At 41.4% G+C, this 19,103-nt stretch overlaps 1 protein-coding gene across 3 annotated transcripts in view; it reads right to left on the bottom strand.

Annotated features, from left to right (window-relative positions):
• The window catches only part of patl1 (PAT1 homolog 1, processing body mRNA decay factor), a 66,718-nt gene extending 48,129 nt beyond the window's left edge, over positions 1 to 18,589 (bottom strand). The window contains exons 1-2 of one of the 3 annotated variants that reach the window (XM_062027151.1): positions 18,560 to 18,589; positions 18,386 to 18,478 (exon numbers count right to left, since the gene is read on the bottom strand). In XM_062027151.1, the coding sequence (XP_061883135.1) occupies positions 18,386 to 18,400 (15 nt within the window). In that variant the 5' untranslated portion in view covers positions 18,401 to 18,478; positions 18,560 to 18,589. Of the gene's footprint in view, positions 1 to 13,897; positions 14,251 to 18,385; positions 18,525 to 18,559 lie in introns of those variants that run through there. The other 2 variants (XM_062027152.1, XM_062027150.1) reach the window with 2 other exon arrangements.
• Between the last annotated feature and the right edge of the window lie 514 nt (positions 18,590 to 19,103).

Here is a 19,103-nt window from a genome sequence, read left to right as displayed (position 1 = left end):
CGTTTTTTTATTTTTTTTTTATTGGTTTTCATTTCACTTTCTGTTTGGCTTTGGTAACTAGCGCCTAATTTTGCTCGCATTTGTTGACATCATATTCAGTGTGGTCTGCATTTACACTTGCCTCACTCAGCACTAAGGATGTAACGGTATAATGATAAACCGTGGTAAAACCAATCAAACCACTTAAAAACACCGTATGCTAGTAACTACAAGGGTCGGAAGGAAAATTGAACACCAAATCAATGATTGAAGTGACAAACTTGTCATCTAAACAACGCCACGTTTGTTGACAAGAACATATAGCCATGGAAGCACATTCAATCTATCTATTAAGCAGAGCCAACACAAACCAGTGAAAGATTAAAAAACATGCTGTCAGAGCTGACAAACTGCCGTTGCTAGCCTGCTAAGCTAACAATAACAGATCGAGCTATAGTGCCTGTGAGACTCAGACGGAGCGTTTACTTGCTGACGTCACACATCACTAAGCATCAGTCACCGTCTTTTAAAAGGCACACACACAGATGCACACACTGCTCTCATATATATACTTAATCTCAACCGCATTGGGCCAGATATATGACGTTTTTTTTAAGTAATGCATTAATTACTTTGCCTAGTAATTAAATATATTTATTAAAGAGTAAATCCGTTAGTAAATCAATTACTTTTTTGGTAAAGTAAGGATTAACTATAATTAATGACTTTTTTAAAGTAATTTTCAGAACACAGCTTGTCACACAGCATCATGAAGCAGTTGGCAGGTTGGTGTTCCTGACTAAAATCTTTGGCCCCCTTAACACTGCACACCAAATCAGATTTGTTTTGCCCTCAAGTGACACAGATCAGATTTATTTTCCCAGTTTAAATACTCCAAAGTGCTTAAAATCTGATCTTTTTTGCATCAGATTCAGGCCACAACAGGAGGTAGTCCTGAATCTGATCTTTTCATATGTGACTTCAGTCTAAACGCTATGCGACCTGAATGCGACTTCAGCTTTCGGCGAGCTACGTCACTCGTGTGCGCCGGGAGAGACGCAGCCGCCAGCGTAAGTGGATATTTCATCACAACATCTGGTTTCGGTGAGAAAAGTCTATTTAAGATGATCAAATTTTCGGTGCATCGCTTGTCAATGGTGATGTTATATATGAATATATATTTTGATTCCGAAAAGAAATCGCGATTGTTGATTGTCGTGTGCGCGTTTACACTGGACTCTCATAAATATCACATTTAGTTGCAGTGTAAACAGTCATCTGGGAAAAATCTGATTTAAAAAAATCCGATTTGGGTCACTTCGGCATGCAGTGTAAACGTAGTCTTTGTGTTTATGTCCTATAATAATGTTTACCTATAAAAACACCATTGGTAAAGGTAAATTATTTTCATGTTGCCGACGTTTTAACATGTTCTCTTAAACCACATTTCAACAAAAGAGCAACTTTTCACATGTTGCTCTTTTGTGTTTTTGTTAGCTGAATAATTGAGCATAAATGTTTTTTTAAGAAGATTGGAGATTATATATGACTGTTCTTCAATTATTTTCAAAGTTCTTTCTTTTCTCTAATCTCAAATCACTTCTTAAATTGAGATCCTATTATTTAAAACCTACTTTTCTTACTCGTTGGCGCCTGTGTTTGTGTATTTGTGATCCACATCAGTCCCGAAAATTTAAAATCAAGGTATGGTGGAGATATATAGTTACATCAACAGATATTTTCATTTATAGGTTAGTTTATGGACCAACCTACATCTGGATATGAGTTTTGGTCCATATGTCCCAGCCCTACTACACTTGTGTTACTGACAGTGCTAGCCTAGTTTGGGGATGTTCTCTGTGTTGAATTGAGCGTTGCAGTAGGTCTTATGATGGCATTGTGTTCATATGTATGAGTGCACATGAGTATGTTGTTTGAGTGTCAAAAATGAAATTGTGATATCTGAGACATTTCATATTGCTACAAAAATATTTCTGTGCTACAAAAAAATGTCTGTGCTATTAACTTTTTTCATGTAATTATAATGATAAATGGGTTATACTTGTATAGCGCTTTTCTACCTTCAAGGTACTCACAGCGCTTTGACACTATTTCCACATTTACCCATTCACACACTGATGGCGGGAGCTGCCATGCAAGGCGCTAACCAGCAGCCATCAGGAGCAAGGGTGAAGTGTCTTGCCCAAGGACACAACGGACATGACTAGGATGGTAGAAGGTGGGGATTGAACCCCAGTAACCAGCAACCCTCCGATTGCTGGCACAGCCACTCTACCAACTTCGCCACGCCGTCCCCGTAGTAGCACCAGTGCTATTAGTGAAAAAGCTAAGCTTACAGGTACAGCCCTGCTTCTGTTAAACCACTAATGGTAACATAAGCTAACCTGTGGTGTTTTTGTTATATTTTTGGTTTGCAAAATGTAACTTTGAACAAGTTGCAAACAGTCCATTTATTTAGTTATGCGTTTAGTAGGGCTGTTACGGATTAATCGAAATATCAATTTATATTCTTTAGATTCATGAAAAAAAAAATTAAAATTAAAAATAAAATAAAATCAACTACAGGTACATCAAAATCATTTTGAAAGGGAATCGATTGATTTTATCCATATTAGAAAAAGGAAAACGTTGGATTTAAGTACAACATACTTTATGTGAAGTTTGGCACTTTTAATGATATGGACAATAAACGTTAGGTCTGGCCGCCCATCTGCGGCGTCACCAAAATAAAAATGGCAGGTAGCTTTGGTGGTAGAGAAAAGTTATAACAAATGCAAACACAAGACAATATAATTAATTTTAACAAACAAACGTTCAGCTACTGTACAGCATGATTGCAAAAAAACACAACAAAGACAAACGGTAACAAAATAAAGCCACAACTTAACTTCCGGTACACAACCATTGGCAGCCAAGGAAAAGTAATTTCAATAGAAACAAATAAATACAAAAGATGTATCAAGAAGGCTATGGAAATTAGGAAAGCGAGGGGCCAACATCAGCAACAGGGATGAGGTGGCGTACATGCTTTCGCACAACTGGGACACTGTCCCTCATCGGCATTTAGCAGGTAAATGTACTGTTAAAATGTTGATTACTGTAGTTTGATTGAAAATTGCTTGAATATTGAAAATGAGAGCAGAAAAGGTTTCCTCTTGTTGATTCATCATCCTCCTCAACCTGAGTGCAGCCTTTGACACCATCTTTCATCCAATCCTCCTCAAAAGACTCTCATCCATTGTCATTATCAACACCCCCCTGGAATGGTTTCATTTTGGTTCATACAGCTCAAATCCTTTAAATCTGATCATTCTGCAATCACAATAGGTGTTCCACAAGGATCTGTCTTGGGCCCCCTACTCTTCATCACATACCTTCTCCACTTTGGCTATATTTTCTGTAAATTTAACATTCACTTTCACTGCTACACGGATTACACCCCAGCTCTACCTCTCTGTCAAGCCGAATGCCACACTTCCACCCTCCTCCCTCACCTCCTTCTTATTTGAAATAAAATCCTGGTTAACCTCAAACTTCCTCAAATGAACCCTTGTGTAATGTTCATATTGTTGTTACCGGTACTCAGCCAGCGTTTGTGGGTCTGATGGACCCGCTGCATTTTGTGGCTTTTAATGTCTCACAATCAAACACTTTTATGTTAAAATACTGAACAGATGTTTACCTTATCCCAATAAACATTGCTGCATTTTGTGGCTTTTAATGTCTCACAATCAAACACTTTTATGTTAAAATACTGAACAGATGTTTACCTTATCCCAATAAACATCTGTTCAGTATTTTAACATACAAGTGTTTGATTGTGAGGCATTAAAAGCCACAAAATGCAACGGGTCCCTCAGGCCCACAAACGCTGGCTGAGTAACAACCAGGCATGTGATTTGACCACAATGAAAAAGACTGAAAAAATTTCCGGGGTCTGGGGGACGAAGGCCCTGGTGCCCTGGTGGGGGGGCAAGGGGGGCAACGCCCCCCGAAGCTCCTGGTTTTTCACCAATTTAACATGCTAAAATTAACAAAGACAGCACCATTTGAAGAAAATATTTTAGTGTTTAAAGACATGAAAACATCATTAATAGAACATACATAACCCAATTATAATAATGAATCACTGTATATGGTTCAGTCCCAACAGTATTTAGTCACTAATATTTACATCTTGTGTTCATTTCACATCCACAGGTGTCACATTGATCAGTGATATTATCTACAGTTTATTTACAGTATTACCACATTACTTCAGTTCACTTCACACATTAGCTTTCTCGGAGAGCCCTAACATGAGCCTTCCTTGCAAATTTCTGAGCAGCCTGCATTTTCCTTTTGGTCTCTGCTTTTGTGGCTTCTTTTTTGGATTTTTGGATAAATATAACAAAATAACAAATGTAAACATTTCATTCTTTTCGCCAAAATAGGATATAAATTTATGAAAATAATTAAACATGTTTAGTATTGTTTACTCATATTTGAAAATATGAAATAATAATAATGTGAGGACACTGACATATTGCATGAAACAAGTATGAAAATATTTACCTTCAAGATTGTTACACCACTGACAATAGTTTCAAGAGACTACATAAGAACTTAATATTACAAAATAGTATTATATGCAAATTTATTTCAAATAAATTGTTAACTGGAATCAATAATGCGACTCTTTGAATTTCTGTAATTTCATAATATATTTTCACGTGGCTTTTTATTTTTAGAAAAACCCATTTATATTTCGCAAAGCAATAATTGGTTAATATTTAAAAATACATGTGTATTTCGCAAGCAAATATTTTTTAGCTTACCTCATTATTAACAACCCTGTCTGCAACTGAAGTGGGTTGTGGGTGGATCTTTCCTCTCCATGTCACTTTCGGTTGACATCCAAAATTACCAGCTAGTGAAAAGTTTGTTTTCCTTGCTTCAAGTTGTTTCATATGTTTTTGGCGTTTCGCATGTACTTCCAAAGCCTTGAAACCTCGTGATCCATAGTCAATATTATCATGACACCACGTGCACAAAACCTTTCCGGGATGATCGATTTTCCGAATAAAATCACCGAACAAAGTCGTAACTTCCTTCTTCCCAACAGTATCAGTGATTTCCCTTTCCATCCAATCCCATCGAAACTTATTTTTGACATGTTTATCAATTTCTTTTACTCGTAAAGCGTCCTTTCTCTCGAGAACCGACATCGTTTACATTTGGAAAATGGCGGAATGATGACGTTATTAACGTCATCATTCATAACAGATGTCCTGATTGGTCACAAGGAACATATCGACCAATCAACTACGGCGTAATATAAACTACGTCTCGAATCTTGATTTAGGGTCGGAAAAAAAAACGGAAAACGGAAGATAATTTTTTTTTTCCCCGAGATTAAAAAAGACGGAATTCCGACTTTAGACGGAAAAATCACATGCCTGAACAACAATATGAACGTTGCACGGAAAATTTCTCTGCCAGTTTCTGCATCCCGCAGGGATTCTTCTTTTGTGTTTCTGCACCTGCGGTTCCCACACAAGGTTGCAACATTGTTTGACAACACTGTCTGCTCTCATTTTCTCGCACATTTGACCCTCTGATGTTCTGTGTACCTACACTCTGTCCTCCTCATGTCTAGGCCTGCTGTGTGTGTGTGTGTGTGTGTGTGTGTGTGTGTGTGTGTGTGTGTGTGTGTGTGTGTGTGTGTGTGTGTGTGTGTGTGTGTGTGTGTGTGTGTGTGTGTGTGTGTGTGTGTGTGTGGTACACAGAACATCAATTTCCACACTTCTATTAGCAGTGGACCCGGACATCTTATATGTAATAGAAATGTGTAGAGGGGTATATGGTGTGTGGTGATTACCGTATTTTCCGCACCATAAGGCGCCCCCCGTGTTATTAGCCGCACGTTTAATGAACGGCATATTTCAAAACTTTGTTTACCTATTAGCCGCCCCGTGCTATTAGCCGCACCTACGCTACGCTAAAGGGAATGTCAACAAAACAGTCAGATAGGTCAGTCAAACTTTAATAATATATTACAAACCAGCGTTCTAACAACTCTGTTCACTCCCAAAATGTAATGTGCAAATGTGCAATCACAAAAATAGTAACACTCAAAATAGTGCAGAGCAATAGCAACATCAATAACTCAACGTTGCTCATACGTTAGTGTCACGCAACACACAAAATAAACATTTAAAGCTCACTTTCTGAAGTTATTACTCATCTACAAATCCCTCGAATTCTTCTTCTTCGGTGTGCTTCACTTGTTTTTTGACACCATCTGTGATGTGGACGCGCATGCAGTCGTAGATCAACAGGAACGGCGCTGCGTGAAAAAAGTCACCCGGTGTCTTCGCGTAAACGTCTATCAACCACTCGCTCATCTTTTCTTCATCCATCCATCCCTTCGAGTTAGCTTTTATGATGACGCCGGCTGGAAAGTTCTCTTTTGGCAAGGTCTTCCTTTTGAATATCACCGTGGGTGGAAGTTTCTGGCCGTTAGCATGGCAAGCTAGAACCACAGTAGGACGACTTCTCATTCCCTGTGGTGCGAATATTCACCGTACGTGCTCCCGTTGTATCCACAGTGCGGTTCACATGAATATCAAAAGTCAGTGGAACCTTGTACGCGTGTCTCTTAGTAGGAGACATTTTGTTGTCTTTACAGAAAAACAAATGAAATTAAATATCCGCGAGCTTCTTCTTCTACGGGGGCGGGTGCTCACCTTGGCGGTTGCTTACAGTAGAAGAAGAAGCGCTTCCTCTTCTATGGGGGCGGTTGCTTACCGTAGAAGAAGAAGCGCTTCCTCTTTTACGGGGAAAAAAGATGGCGACTGTTTACCGTAGTTGCGAGACCTAAACCTTATAAAAATAAATATGAATATTAATCCATATATAAGGCGCACCGGGTTATTAGCCGCACTGTCTGCTTTTGACAAAAATTGTGGTTTTTAGGTGCGGCTTATGGTGCGGAAAATACGGTAATTATGTATTCTGATATACAGTATGTTCTTCACAGAAAATGAGCCAAAGTCAGTGAGTCTCAGTTTGAAAAATTAATTAATTGTATAATTTTTCTTTTAATAAAAAATGAAAATGGGTCCTACAGACCCGAACACCACACAAGGGGTGTGGTGATAAAACCAAAGTAATTCTTATTGGTACAAAATCCACACTTTCCAAGGTCAAAAGTTTCACCCTAACCATCAACAACTCCACAGTGATCCCCTCCCGTTAGGTTAAGAGTCTGGCTGTCATCTTGATTAACACACGGTCATTCCATCTCACATCAATAACATCACTGGCTCTGCAGCCACTTCTGTAATATTAACCGGCTCCGCCCCTCTATTACTGTCCATGATGCCGCCATCCTTGATCACAGTCTGGTCATCAATTATTGTAACTCCCTTCTCTTTGGCCTCCCCTAGAAGTCCCTCCACAAGCCCCAACTGGTCCATAACTCTGCTGCCAGATCATAACCCAAATCCCCTCATTTTGTCCCATCACATTGATTGATTGAGACTTGTATTAGTAGGTTGCACAGTGAAGTACATATTTCGTACAATTGACCACTAAATGGTAACACCCGAATAAGTTTTTCAACTTGTTTAAGTCGGGGTCCACTTAAATTGATTCAGATACTGATATATACTATCATCATAATACAGTCATCACACAAGATAATCACATTGAATTATTTACATTATTTACAATCAGGGGTGTGGAGGGGGGGAGGGGGGGAGTAGGATATGGACAGCAAGTAGTGGACATAGAGAGAGAGAGAGAGAGAGAGAGAGAGAGAGATCAGAAGGCATAAGAAAAAGTATCTGCATTTGATTGTTTACATTTGATTATTAGCAATCCCATCCTACAAATAATTCACTGTTTCCCGGTCAGGCAAATAATTACATACAAAATCCTTCAATATACCTATAAGGCCAGCCACAACTTCACCCCTACTTATTTGTCTGACCGTTACTCCAGCAAGCTCCCTCAGATCCTCCTTTTACATACACCTTGCGGAGCCATCAACCCGCCTCATCACCATGTGGAGCAGAGCTTTCAGTCACTCTGCTCCCAAAATCTGGAACTTTCTCCCATCTGACATCCGCAATATTGACTCCCTTCATACATTCAAATCAAGACTCAAAACCCACCCGTTTAACATTGCTTACTCACTGTAACTGCCTCTACACTGTTACCATGTTGATTTTATCCGTTGTTTTATCGTTTTCTTTTAAACATTTTATCTGTACATGTTGATTGTATCCTTTGTTGTTTTTATCATTATTTTTTTATTATTTTATCTGTATACTGTAACGTGTCCTTGGCTTTTTTGAAAGGCGCTTATAAATTCAATGTACCGTGTTTTTCAGACTATAAGGCGCACTTGAAATCCTTTTATTTTCTCAAAACTCGACGGTGCGCCTTATAACCCGGTGCGTCTAATGTACGGAATAATTTTGGTTGTGCTTACCGACCTCGGAGCTATTTTATTTGGTACATGGTGAAATGATAAGTGTGACCAGTAGATGGCAGTGACACATAAGAGATACGTGTAGAATGCAATATGACTCAAGTAAACAACACCAAAATGTTATATGTTCCATTGAAAATATAGAACATTACACACGGCGCTCAAAAATCTATCAAAAGGTTTTAATACGACTTTGGTAAGCAATGACGCCGCACTGCTTGATGGATTGTACTGTGCTTCAACATATGAATATTATTATGGTGTGTGTATAAGATAAGACATTATCTGGCGTTTTGTTTCGCAATATAATGCAAAAGCAACTTTTCTTACTTCCTGGTACCTGCTGATCTGTATTTGGGATCTGCATGAATCCGCCTCTGTAGTCCGTGCCGACGCCATAGTCGATAGGCTTCTTCTTTTTCTTTATCTTCTTGTTATGGGACATACATCCTCCGCTGTTGCCATTTCTAATATAAAGTAGTGTAAAGTTCTTACTTATATATGTCAGTAAACTCACCATGAAAGCGCTAAAACATACCGCTGTAGTGAGTTTACATTATTCACCCAAGAAACTTTAGTTATTAGAGAGTTCCGGTTGGACGTTTTTTTCACGAGACACATTCCCGGCGTTGTTATTGCACTAGTGATCCACGATTGAGGAGATGCTGCTCCGTTATTGATTTAAGTAAAGTCTGAATGTCATTAAAACAGTTAGCTCCATCTTTTGACACTTCTTCCACTCCCGTCCTTGCACGCTACACCGCTACAACAAAGATGACGGGGAGAAGACGCTGCCGAAGGTGAGCCACGCAAATAAGACCGCCCACAAAACGGCGCATCCTGAAGCGACTGTCAGAAAGCGGCTTTAAGATGATCTGTAAAACATAATCTATGCAACATTTTGACCAAAGAACCACTATTACATGTTATGTAGACCACAAGTGTTTTCAATTTAGAAAAAAAAATACAAATATGACACCTTTAATGCACCCTATAATCCGGTGCCCCTTTTGTATGAAAATAGACCTGACTAGACCCGCTCTTAAGCAGTGCGCCTTATAATCCGGTGCGAGATGGTCCGGAAAGTACGGTACTACTAATATTATTTATTAATTAAAACTAAAGTGTTGGTTGCACTTTTTCAAATTAATGTGATGCATTGGCCATTAACTGTTGTTTACTTGCTTGTTTGTATCCATAATTCATTTATACCCAATTCCCTTACAAGAAATAAGAACACAGGAAAATTCACCTGCAGTGTTGAGTATCCACTATTTATTTCACAGTCAAACTGGTTGTTTTTTTTTGCTAAAATTACTGAATCAGTTTCAACTCACTGAATCGTTCCGGATCATATTGTTCTAAAAAAATAATATTTTCCCTGAATTCTATTGGCAACCACAAATTCTGAATCAAATCAAATTGTTACACCCCTAAATAATAGTGTTAATATGAGCATATTGCTGTAAAAATGTGGTCACTGATATAATTCCAACTGAGGTCCTGGTTAAGTGCAGGTCAATTGACATGGCATCTTCCAAATACTTGTAGTAGTGGAAGTAGCAGTAGTAGCATCAAATTAAACTTTAAAGTACAACTAACAAGTACAGAGGTCAAACTGTCAAATGAGATTGTTTTAAAAAAGTCCGGTATGAAAAATAATGTGTAACACTGACTACACACACTGTTACCAACAATTTATATACAAACCCCGAAACAGTGAAGTTGGCACGTTGAGTAAATCGTAAATAAAAACAGAATACATTGATTTACAAATCCTTTTCAACCTATATTCAATTGAATACACTGCAAAGACAAGATACTTAACATTCAAACTGAAAACTTTTCGTTATTTTTTGCAAATATTAGGTCTAACGAGTCCACATTTCAAATGTTTTTTGGAAACTGTAGACGTTGTGTCCTCCGGACCAAAGAGAAAAAGATCCATCCGGACTGTTATGGGCGCAAAGTAAAAAAGCCAGGATATGTGATTGTATGGGGGTGTATTAGTGCCCAAGACATGGGTAACTTACATATCTGTGAAGGCACCATTAATGCTGAAAGGTACATACAGGTTTTGGAGCAACATATGTTGCCATCCAAGGAACGTCATCATGGACGCCCCTGCTTATTTCAGCAAGCCAATGCCAAGCCATGTGTTACAACAGCGTGGCTTCATAGTAAAAGAGTGCGGGTACTAGACTGGCCTGCCTGTAGTCCAGACCTGTCTCCCATTGAAAATGTGTGGCGCAATATGAAGCCTAAAATACCACAACAGAGACCCCGGACTGTTGGAACAACTTAAGCTGTACATCAAGCAAGAATGGGAAAGAATTCCACCTGAAAAGCTTCAAAAATTGTTCTCCTCAGTTTACTGAGTGTTGTTCAAAGGAAAGGCCATGTAACACAGTGGTAAAAATACCCCTGTGCCAACTTTTTTGCAATGTGTTGCTGCCATTAAATTCTAAGTTAATGATTATTTGCTATCGAAAATTAGGTTTCTCAGTTCGAACATTAAATATCTTGTCTTTGCAGTGTATTCAATATAATTCCAATTGAGGTCCTGGTTAAGTGCAGGTCAATTTACATGGCATCCTCCAAATACTTGTAGTAGTAGTAGTAGTAGTAGTAGCATCAAATTAAACTTAAAGTACGACTAACAAGTACAGAGGTCAAACTGCCAAATGAGGTTGTTTTAAAAAAAGTCCGGTATGAAAAACAATGTGTATCACTGACTACACACACTGTTACCAACAATTTGTGTACAAACCCCAAACCAGTGAAGTTGGCACGTTGTGTAAATCGTAAATAAAAACACAATACATTGATTTGCAAATCCTTTTCAACCTATATTCAACTGAATACACAGCAAAGACAAGATACTTAACGTTCGAAGTGAAAACTGAACTGAAAACAAATATTAGATCATCTAAGATGGACTGATGCAAAGTGGAAAAGTGTTCTGTGGTCTGACGAGTCCACATTTCAAATTGTTTTTTGCAAACTGTGGACGTCGTGTCCTCCGGACCAAAGAGAAAAAGAACCATCCGGACTGTTATAGGCGCAAAGTTGAAAAGCCAGCATCTGTGATGGTATGGGGGTGTATTAGTGCCCAAGACATGGGTAACTTACACATCTGTGAAGGCACCATTAATGCTGAAAGGTACATACAGGTTTTGGAGCAACATATGTTGCCATCCAAGCAACGTTATTTCAGCAAGACAATGCCAAGCCATATGTTACAACAGTGTGGCTTCATAGTAAAAGAGTGTGGGTACTAGACTGGCCTGCCTGTAGTCCAGACCAGTCTCCCATTGAAAATGTGTGGCGCATTATGAAGCCTAAAATACCACAACAGAGACTATTGAACGACTTAAGCTGTACATCAAGCAAGAATGAGAAATAATTCCACCTGATAAGCTTCAAAAATTGTTCCAAAACGTTTACAGAGTGTTGTTAAAAGGAAAGGCCATGTAACACAGTGGTAAAAATGCCCCTGTGCCAACTTTTTTGCAATGTGTCGCTGCCTGTGCCACAGGGGTTAGTGCATGTGCCTCACAATACGAAGGTCTTGAGTAGCCCTGGGTTCAATCCCGGGCTCGGCATCTTTCTGTGTGGAGTTTGCATGTTCTCCCCATGACTGCGTGGGTTCCCTCCAAGTACTCCGGCTTCCTCCCACCTCCAAAGACATGCACCTGGGGATAGGTTGATTGGCAATACTAAATTGGCCCTAGTGTGTGAATGTGAGTGTGAATGTTGTCTGTCTATCAATGTTGGCCCTGTGATGAGGTGGCGACTTGTCCAGGGTGTACGCCGCCTTACGCCCCTGTGCACCTGAGATAGGCTCCAGCACCCCCCTGCGCCCCCGAAAGGGACAAGCGGTAGAAAACGGATAGATGGATGATTATTTGCAAAAAAAAAATTACATTTCTCAGTTCGAACATTACTAGATCGGTTCGCAGTCGAGTGTGAAGCGACTGGGGTGGGAATCAGCACCTCCAAATCCGAGTCCATGGTTCTCGCCCGGAAAAGGGTGGAGTGCCATCTCCGGGTTGCGGAGGAGAGTCTGCCCCAAGTGGAGGAGTTCAAGTACCTCGGAGTCTTGTTCACGAGTGAGGGAAGAGTGGATCGTGAGATCGACAGGCGGATCGGTGCGGCGTCTTCAGTAATGCGGACGCTGTATCGATCCGTTGTGGTGAAGAAGGAGCTGAGCCGGAAGGCAAAGCTCTCAATTTACCAGTCAATCTACGTTCCCATCCTCACCTATGGTCATGAGATTTGGGTTATGACCGAAAGGACAAGATCACGGGTACAAGCGGCCGAAATGAGTTTCCTCCGCCGGGTGGCGGGTCTCTCCCTTAGAGATAGGGTGAGAAGCTCTGTCATCCGGCGGGAGCTCAAAGTAAAGCCGCTGCTCCTCCACATCGAGAGGAGCCAGATGAGGGGGTTCGGGCATCTGGTCAGGATGCCACCCGAATGCCTCCCTAGGGAGATGTTTCGGGCACGTCCGACCGGTAAGAGACCACGGGGGAAGACCCAGGACACGTTGGGAAGACTATCTCTCCCGGCTGGCCTGGGAACGCCTCGGGATCCCCCCGGGAGGAGCTGGACGAAGTGGCTGGGGACCCGCGACCCGACCTCGGATAAGCGAAAGAAGATGGATGGATGGATGGAGTTCGAACATTAAATATCTTGTCTTTGCAGTCTATTCAATTGAATATAAGTTGAAAAGGATTTGCAAATCATTGTAATTTGTTTTTATTTACCATTTACACAACGTGCCACCTTCACTGGTTTTGGGTGTTATTATTCGAGTAACTATAGGTGACATTACATTGACTGAACATGTGGAAAACGCTAATTTTAAATGTATTACACAGTATGAAATGTCTTGGCGACAAAGCTGGCAAATAAATGAAGCCAATAGTGAATGAGGTTGGTTGCATTTGGACGCCGAGATGAGCGGTCGCACTCTCTTTCGCTCCCGATCGGGAATTCAAACAACTGCTCGGATTATCCCACATTTCCTCGTTTTTCTACTGTGGATCACGGATTTATATTTTAAACCTCCTGGATACTTTACCCTCTTGACAATGAGAGTCAAGAACGCGAAATGGACATACACAGTGACTTTTATCTCCACGACAATACATCAGCAAAGCACCTTGGCTTTGGAGCGAATGTGTTAGCATCGTGCTTGGCTGGCCATCGAGGCAAAGGGAACATGCCCCTGACTGGAAGGATAGACAGAAAGTCAATAATACTACTATTACTTCTACTATCAGGAGACACTGAACTCAACCCTGGACCTGCAACAACACGGTTAATGTTGTCCCGACTGGCGAAGACTAGCAATGCTACTGCTAGCGTCGCCATCGAAGCTAACTCGGCTACCGGCTCATCTCAGCTCAAGCTCACCTGTGCTCCAGCAATCGGCGGCTCGGCGGAGGACTTCGCCCCGTTCATCGACACGGTCGGAGGCTCGGCGGCGGCGGTGGAGGACGACCCAGTTATCGGAGAAGGCATCGACTCAGCGGCGGTGAACGACGTAGCGGCGGCGGTGGACGGCGAACCAGTCATCGATGATGGCGGGGAACTGCACGAGATGGCGGGGGTCCACGCGGCCTCTCCCCGGTCCACGACGGTCGAGGACGCGGCATACACTGGATTTAGAGGCGCCTTTACAAAAACATTTTCGTTATTCTCTTTGTCCTCAAAAAAGCCCGCCAAAAGGAAATCCACCCCCAGCAACCCTACCTGGCCTCCCCCTCTCCAACTCCGCCCCTCCCCCTCCCTCCCCCTCCCTCCCCCTTCACCTGGAGGAAGATGTCTCTCTCTCTCTCTCCCTTCTCTTCTTCAACTTCAACAGCAATAACAACCAAGAACTTTTCTGGTCAGTACCACAACACAGCGGACTCTGATGCTCTTTTTGGTTCCAGTGGACTACACATCATCCACCTTAATGTGAACAGCCTCTCTGGAGCCAAACTCGACCAAATCAGAGAAATGTTCCTCAACACGAAGGTAAAAATTTTGTGTTTCTCTGAAACCAAATTTGATCAAAGTATTTCTGACTCAGAGATAGAAATAGAAAACTTTTCGGTTATCAGAAAGGATAGGAATAAACACGGTGGGGGCGTTTGTATGTATATTCACCAAGATATAAAATACATAACTCGCACTGATCTTAACCACAATGACCTGGAATCTGTGTGGGCGGAAATAAATTTAAAAACGCTAAGCCGGTACTAATAGGGACTGTTTATAGACCCCCTAATCAGAGTGATTTCTATGGGGCTTTGGAAGAATGCTTGGCAGGGACAGACAACGTGGAGAAAATTATAACTGGGGATGATGCGCCTGTCTTCAGATCCTTCAGCAAGTTTTGTAATCTGCACGGTCTTTCCCAGCTAATAGCGCTACCTACAAGGGTGTGTGATTCCACCCAATGAACCATAGATCTCATTCTCACTTCAGACCGGCCTAAAATAAAAAATAGTGAGGTCATGATCTGTGGTCTTAGCGACCACTATCTAACCTTCTGCACCCGCAAAATAGCTAAACCCAAAACCAATGGCCACATAACAGCCCAATCCAGATCCCTCAAAAAATACTCCAATGACAATTTCAATTTAAAATTAGATGAGTGGGACTGGTCCCCTGTGCTCGCGAGCAACCTGGTCGATGTTGCTTGGGATCGCTTCAAAACGGCATTCCTAAAGATACTAAATGACATGGCTCCCGTGAAAACAGTCAGGATCAAAGCCCGCTCGGAACCATGGATGAATCCGGACCTATTAGCTGCCATTAAAGACAGAGACAGAAAATACTCTGAATACCAAAAATGTAAAACAGAAGTAGATAAACAACCCAATAACATCAACCTCAAATTACTCCTTTCAACTCTCAAAAAGCAATGCAATAAATTAAGAAATAAGTCAACCAACCTGACTAAATCCTTAAAAAAAATTACATTAAACGACAAAATAGAGGAAAACACAAATAAGCCACGTGAGCTCTGGAAAATTGTCAACAACCAGCTTCCTGGTTGCAGCCAGAAACTTAAAACAAGACTCACCAACATCAGCATCAAGGAGGGTGACTCCCTCATTACAGACAAAATGGAGGTAGCTAGCAGACTTAACATCTTTTTCACCAGCATAGCCGCAACTCTTGTCAACAAGCTGTCCCACCACTCTGGTCGCTTTGGTGTAGAACACATTAAAGCCTTCTACAGAAAGCTAGGAGTATCCAACGATGATTTCAAATTAGAAATGGTCACAGCTGATGAGGTGTTTAAAAAATTGAGCGCGCTCCACCCTAACAAGGCCACCGGCCTTGATAATATTCCCTCCAGATTCCTCAGGGACTCTGCCTCCATCATTGCCCTGATCATCACGCACATAATAAACCTATCAATCACACAAGGCCAAGTACCAAAAGATTTTAAGATAGCAAGAGTAACTCCCCTCTTTAAAAAAGGAAGCAAATTGGAACCTGGCAACTACCGGACCTGTTTCTATTCTCAGCTCCATTTCGAAAGTAATGGAGAAAATAGTTTATGAACAGGTCGATAGTTACCTTGCCACTAATAAACTAATGTACAAATTCCAATCCGGCTTCAGAACTAACCACTCCACTGACACATGTCTTCTCTATCTGACCGACCACATCAAACATAAATAATAAATGATAAATGGGTTATACTTGTATAGCGCTTTTCTACCTTCAAGGTACTCAAAGCGCTTTGACAGTATTTCCACATTCACCCATTCACACACACATTCACACACTGATGGCGGGAGCTGCCATGCAAGGCGCTAACTAGCAGCCATCAGGAGCAAGGGTGAAGTGTCTTGCCCAAGGACACAACGGACGTGACTAGGATGGTCAAAGGTGGGGATTGAACCCCAGTAACCAGCAACACTCCGATTGCTGACACGGCCACTCTACCAACTTCGCTACGCCGTCCCTGAGGTGGACGTGGGCAAATACTGCTGCATGGTCATGCTGGACCTTCAGAAGGCCTTTGACACCGTTAACCACGCTATACTGTTGGATAAGCTCAGAGCAATCGGATTTAACAAAACCTCATGGAGCTGGATGCAATCTTACTTGGAGAGGAGGGAGCAGGTGGTAGAGGTGAACGGCACCGTGTACCCCCCCCTCTCGGTGAGCTGTGGAGTCCCCCAAGGCAGTATATTGGGACCTTTACTGTTCCTAATATACATAAATGACATGTCATCGGCATGCGACTGTGAATTGTTTTTGTTTGCGGATGACTCTGCCCTGCTGGTATCCGGCAAGGACAAGTCACAGGTGGAGAAAATCCTCAGTGCTGAGCTCTGTAGAACTTGCACCTGGCTTGCTGACAACAAGCTATCCATACACTTGGGTAAAACAGAATCCATCCTGTTTGGGTCCCACATCAACCTTAAGAAAGTCAATGACTTCACCATATAAGTGGGTGACATTGTTATCACCAGGAAAGATGAGGTCACCTACCTCGGTTCCATTCTAGAGGCTAACCTTTCCTGTGATAAAATGGCAACCAAGGTAATCAGAAAGGTTAACCAACAAACGAGATTTCTCTACAGAATCTCCTCGGTGGTCAACAAAAGCACCTTGAGGATTCTGGCGGGAACTCTCGTTCAACCCTTTTTCGATTACGCATGCACCTCCTGGTACCCTAGCACCTCCAAAACCCTCAAATCTAAACTCCAAACATCTCAGAACAAGCTAGTCAGGTTCTTTCTAGACCTCCACCCCAGATCCCACCTCACTCCTACCCACTTCTCTAAAGTGGGCTGGCTCAAGGTGGAGGACAGAGTTAAACAACTTGCACTGAGCCTAGTCTATAAAATCCACTACACCTCCCTGATACCGAAGTACATGTCAAACTACTTCCTCAACGTAAATGACCGCCATAACCACAACACCAGGGGGAGCTCCACTAACCACGTTAAACCCAGATTCCGAACTAACAAAGGTCTTAACTCATTCTCTTTCTATGCCACATCAATGTGGAATGCGCTCCCAACAGGTATAAAAGAAAGGGCATCTCTATCCTCCTTCAAAACCGCACTAAAAGTTCACCTCCAGGCAACTACAACCCTAAACTAACACCCTCCCCGGATTGCTAATAATTAAATGTAAACAATCAAATGCAGATACTTTTTCTTATGCCTTCTGATCTCTGTTTCTCTCTATATGTCCACTACTTGCTGTCCATATCCTACCCCCCCCCCCTCCACACCCCTGATTGTAAATAATGTAAATAATTCAATGTGATTATCTTGTGTGATGACTGTATTATGATGATAGTATATATGGTAGTATATATCTGTATCATGAATCAATTTAAGTGGACCCCGACTTAAACAAGTTGAAAAACTTATTCGGGTGTTACCATTTAGTGGTCAATTGTACGGAATATGTACTTCACTGTGCAACCTACTAATAAAAGTCTCAATCAATCAATCAATCAATCAAAAATGACCAAGACATTCTCCTGGTGTCTCCACAGTGTTGGTAACAGGACACCCCATTAGCAACAATGCTAATCCTGACGTTATCTTACATCACAAACCACAAAACGGCTTCAATCCCAAAAGTAACGAACATTGTACAGTTTCAGAACACCGTCGCACAAAACAATATCACAGCATGTGGGGGAAATAAACTGTAGTCGAAAATATGATCCGGTAGACGACGCGTCACGGCGGTCCTCCTGCGGGTCATTACGTCAGGCAAGCGGGCTGCTTTACAGGCCGCCAGTCGCATAAACAACCAGCAAAGAAGCCACGTCTTGCCTCGAACACGTTACGTGTTAGCAGCGTGCGTTTTACACGTACAATTGCCCTTTGAGAAAAGTGTCGTGTGAGCTAGCTGGACGAACGAACTCACCTTAAATCGAAACATCTGTCCTCAGATTTCCACGCAAAGGAGGCGCAGTGTTGAAGTGGCGCGCTTGTGACGCACTCGTTCGCGTGAACGTGCGTGGAGGGGGGGGGGGAGAGGACAACGTGAACGAGCGCACCCCGGGACGCCACGGATACAACATTCGCTTGTTTTTATTACCTTACTTGACTTTGTTCACCGGTGGGAAGGATGACGTCGTGTTCATATAGAGCACTGTAAAGTAAACATTGTGACATTTAATTTTTTCTTTGAAATGCTTCTTTTTCGTACAAAAAAAAAAGTTCAACAGGAACACTCTGTCGACCTCTGCCGGCTACCAGGAGGTATGACAGATCAATAGATAGCTGTACACTGTAAAAAAAAAATATATATATATATATTTTTATGGTTAATTTACTCTAAATTTCTACTGTAATGTTTCTATTTTTTCTATAATAGTTTATAAAACTGTTCAGGAGAGAACACACAGAAGATAATACAAATAATAACAGAAGAAATGAACAAATTAAAAAGATGGTTTGACAAAAACAGACTATCTTTGAATCTCTGTAAAACTAAAATAATGCTATTTGGTAATAGTAGAAAAGAGCATCGTACACGAATACAAATAGACGGAGTAGACATCGAAAGGGTAAAAGAAACCAGATTTTGGGGAGTATTAATAGATGATCAAATGAACTGGAAATCTCATATACAAAACATA

The sequence above is a fragment of the Entelurus aequoreus genome, linkage group LG18 (assembly GCF_033978785.1).
Source record: "Entelurus aequoreus isolate RoL-2023_Sb linkage group LG18, RoL_Eaeq_v1.1, whole genome shotgun sequence".
NCBI classification, from domain to species: Eukaryota; Metazoa; Chordata; class Actinopteri; order Syngnathiformes; family Syngnathidae; genus Entelurus; species Entelurus aequoreus.
This window is presented reverse-complemented; position numbering and strand designations above follow the sequence as displayed.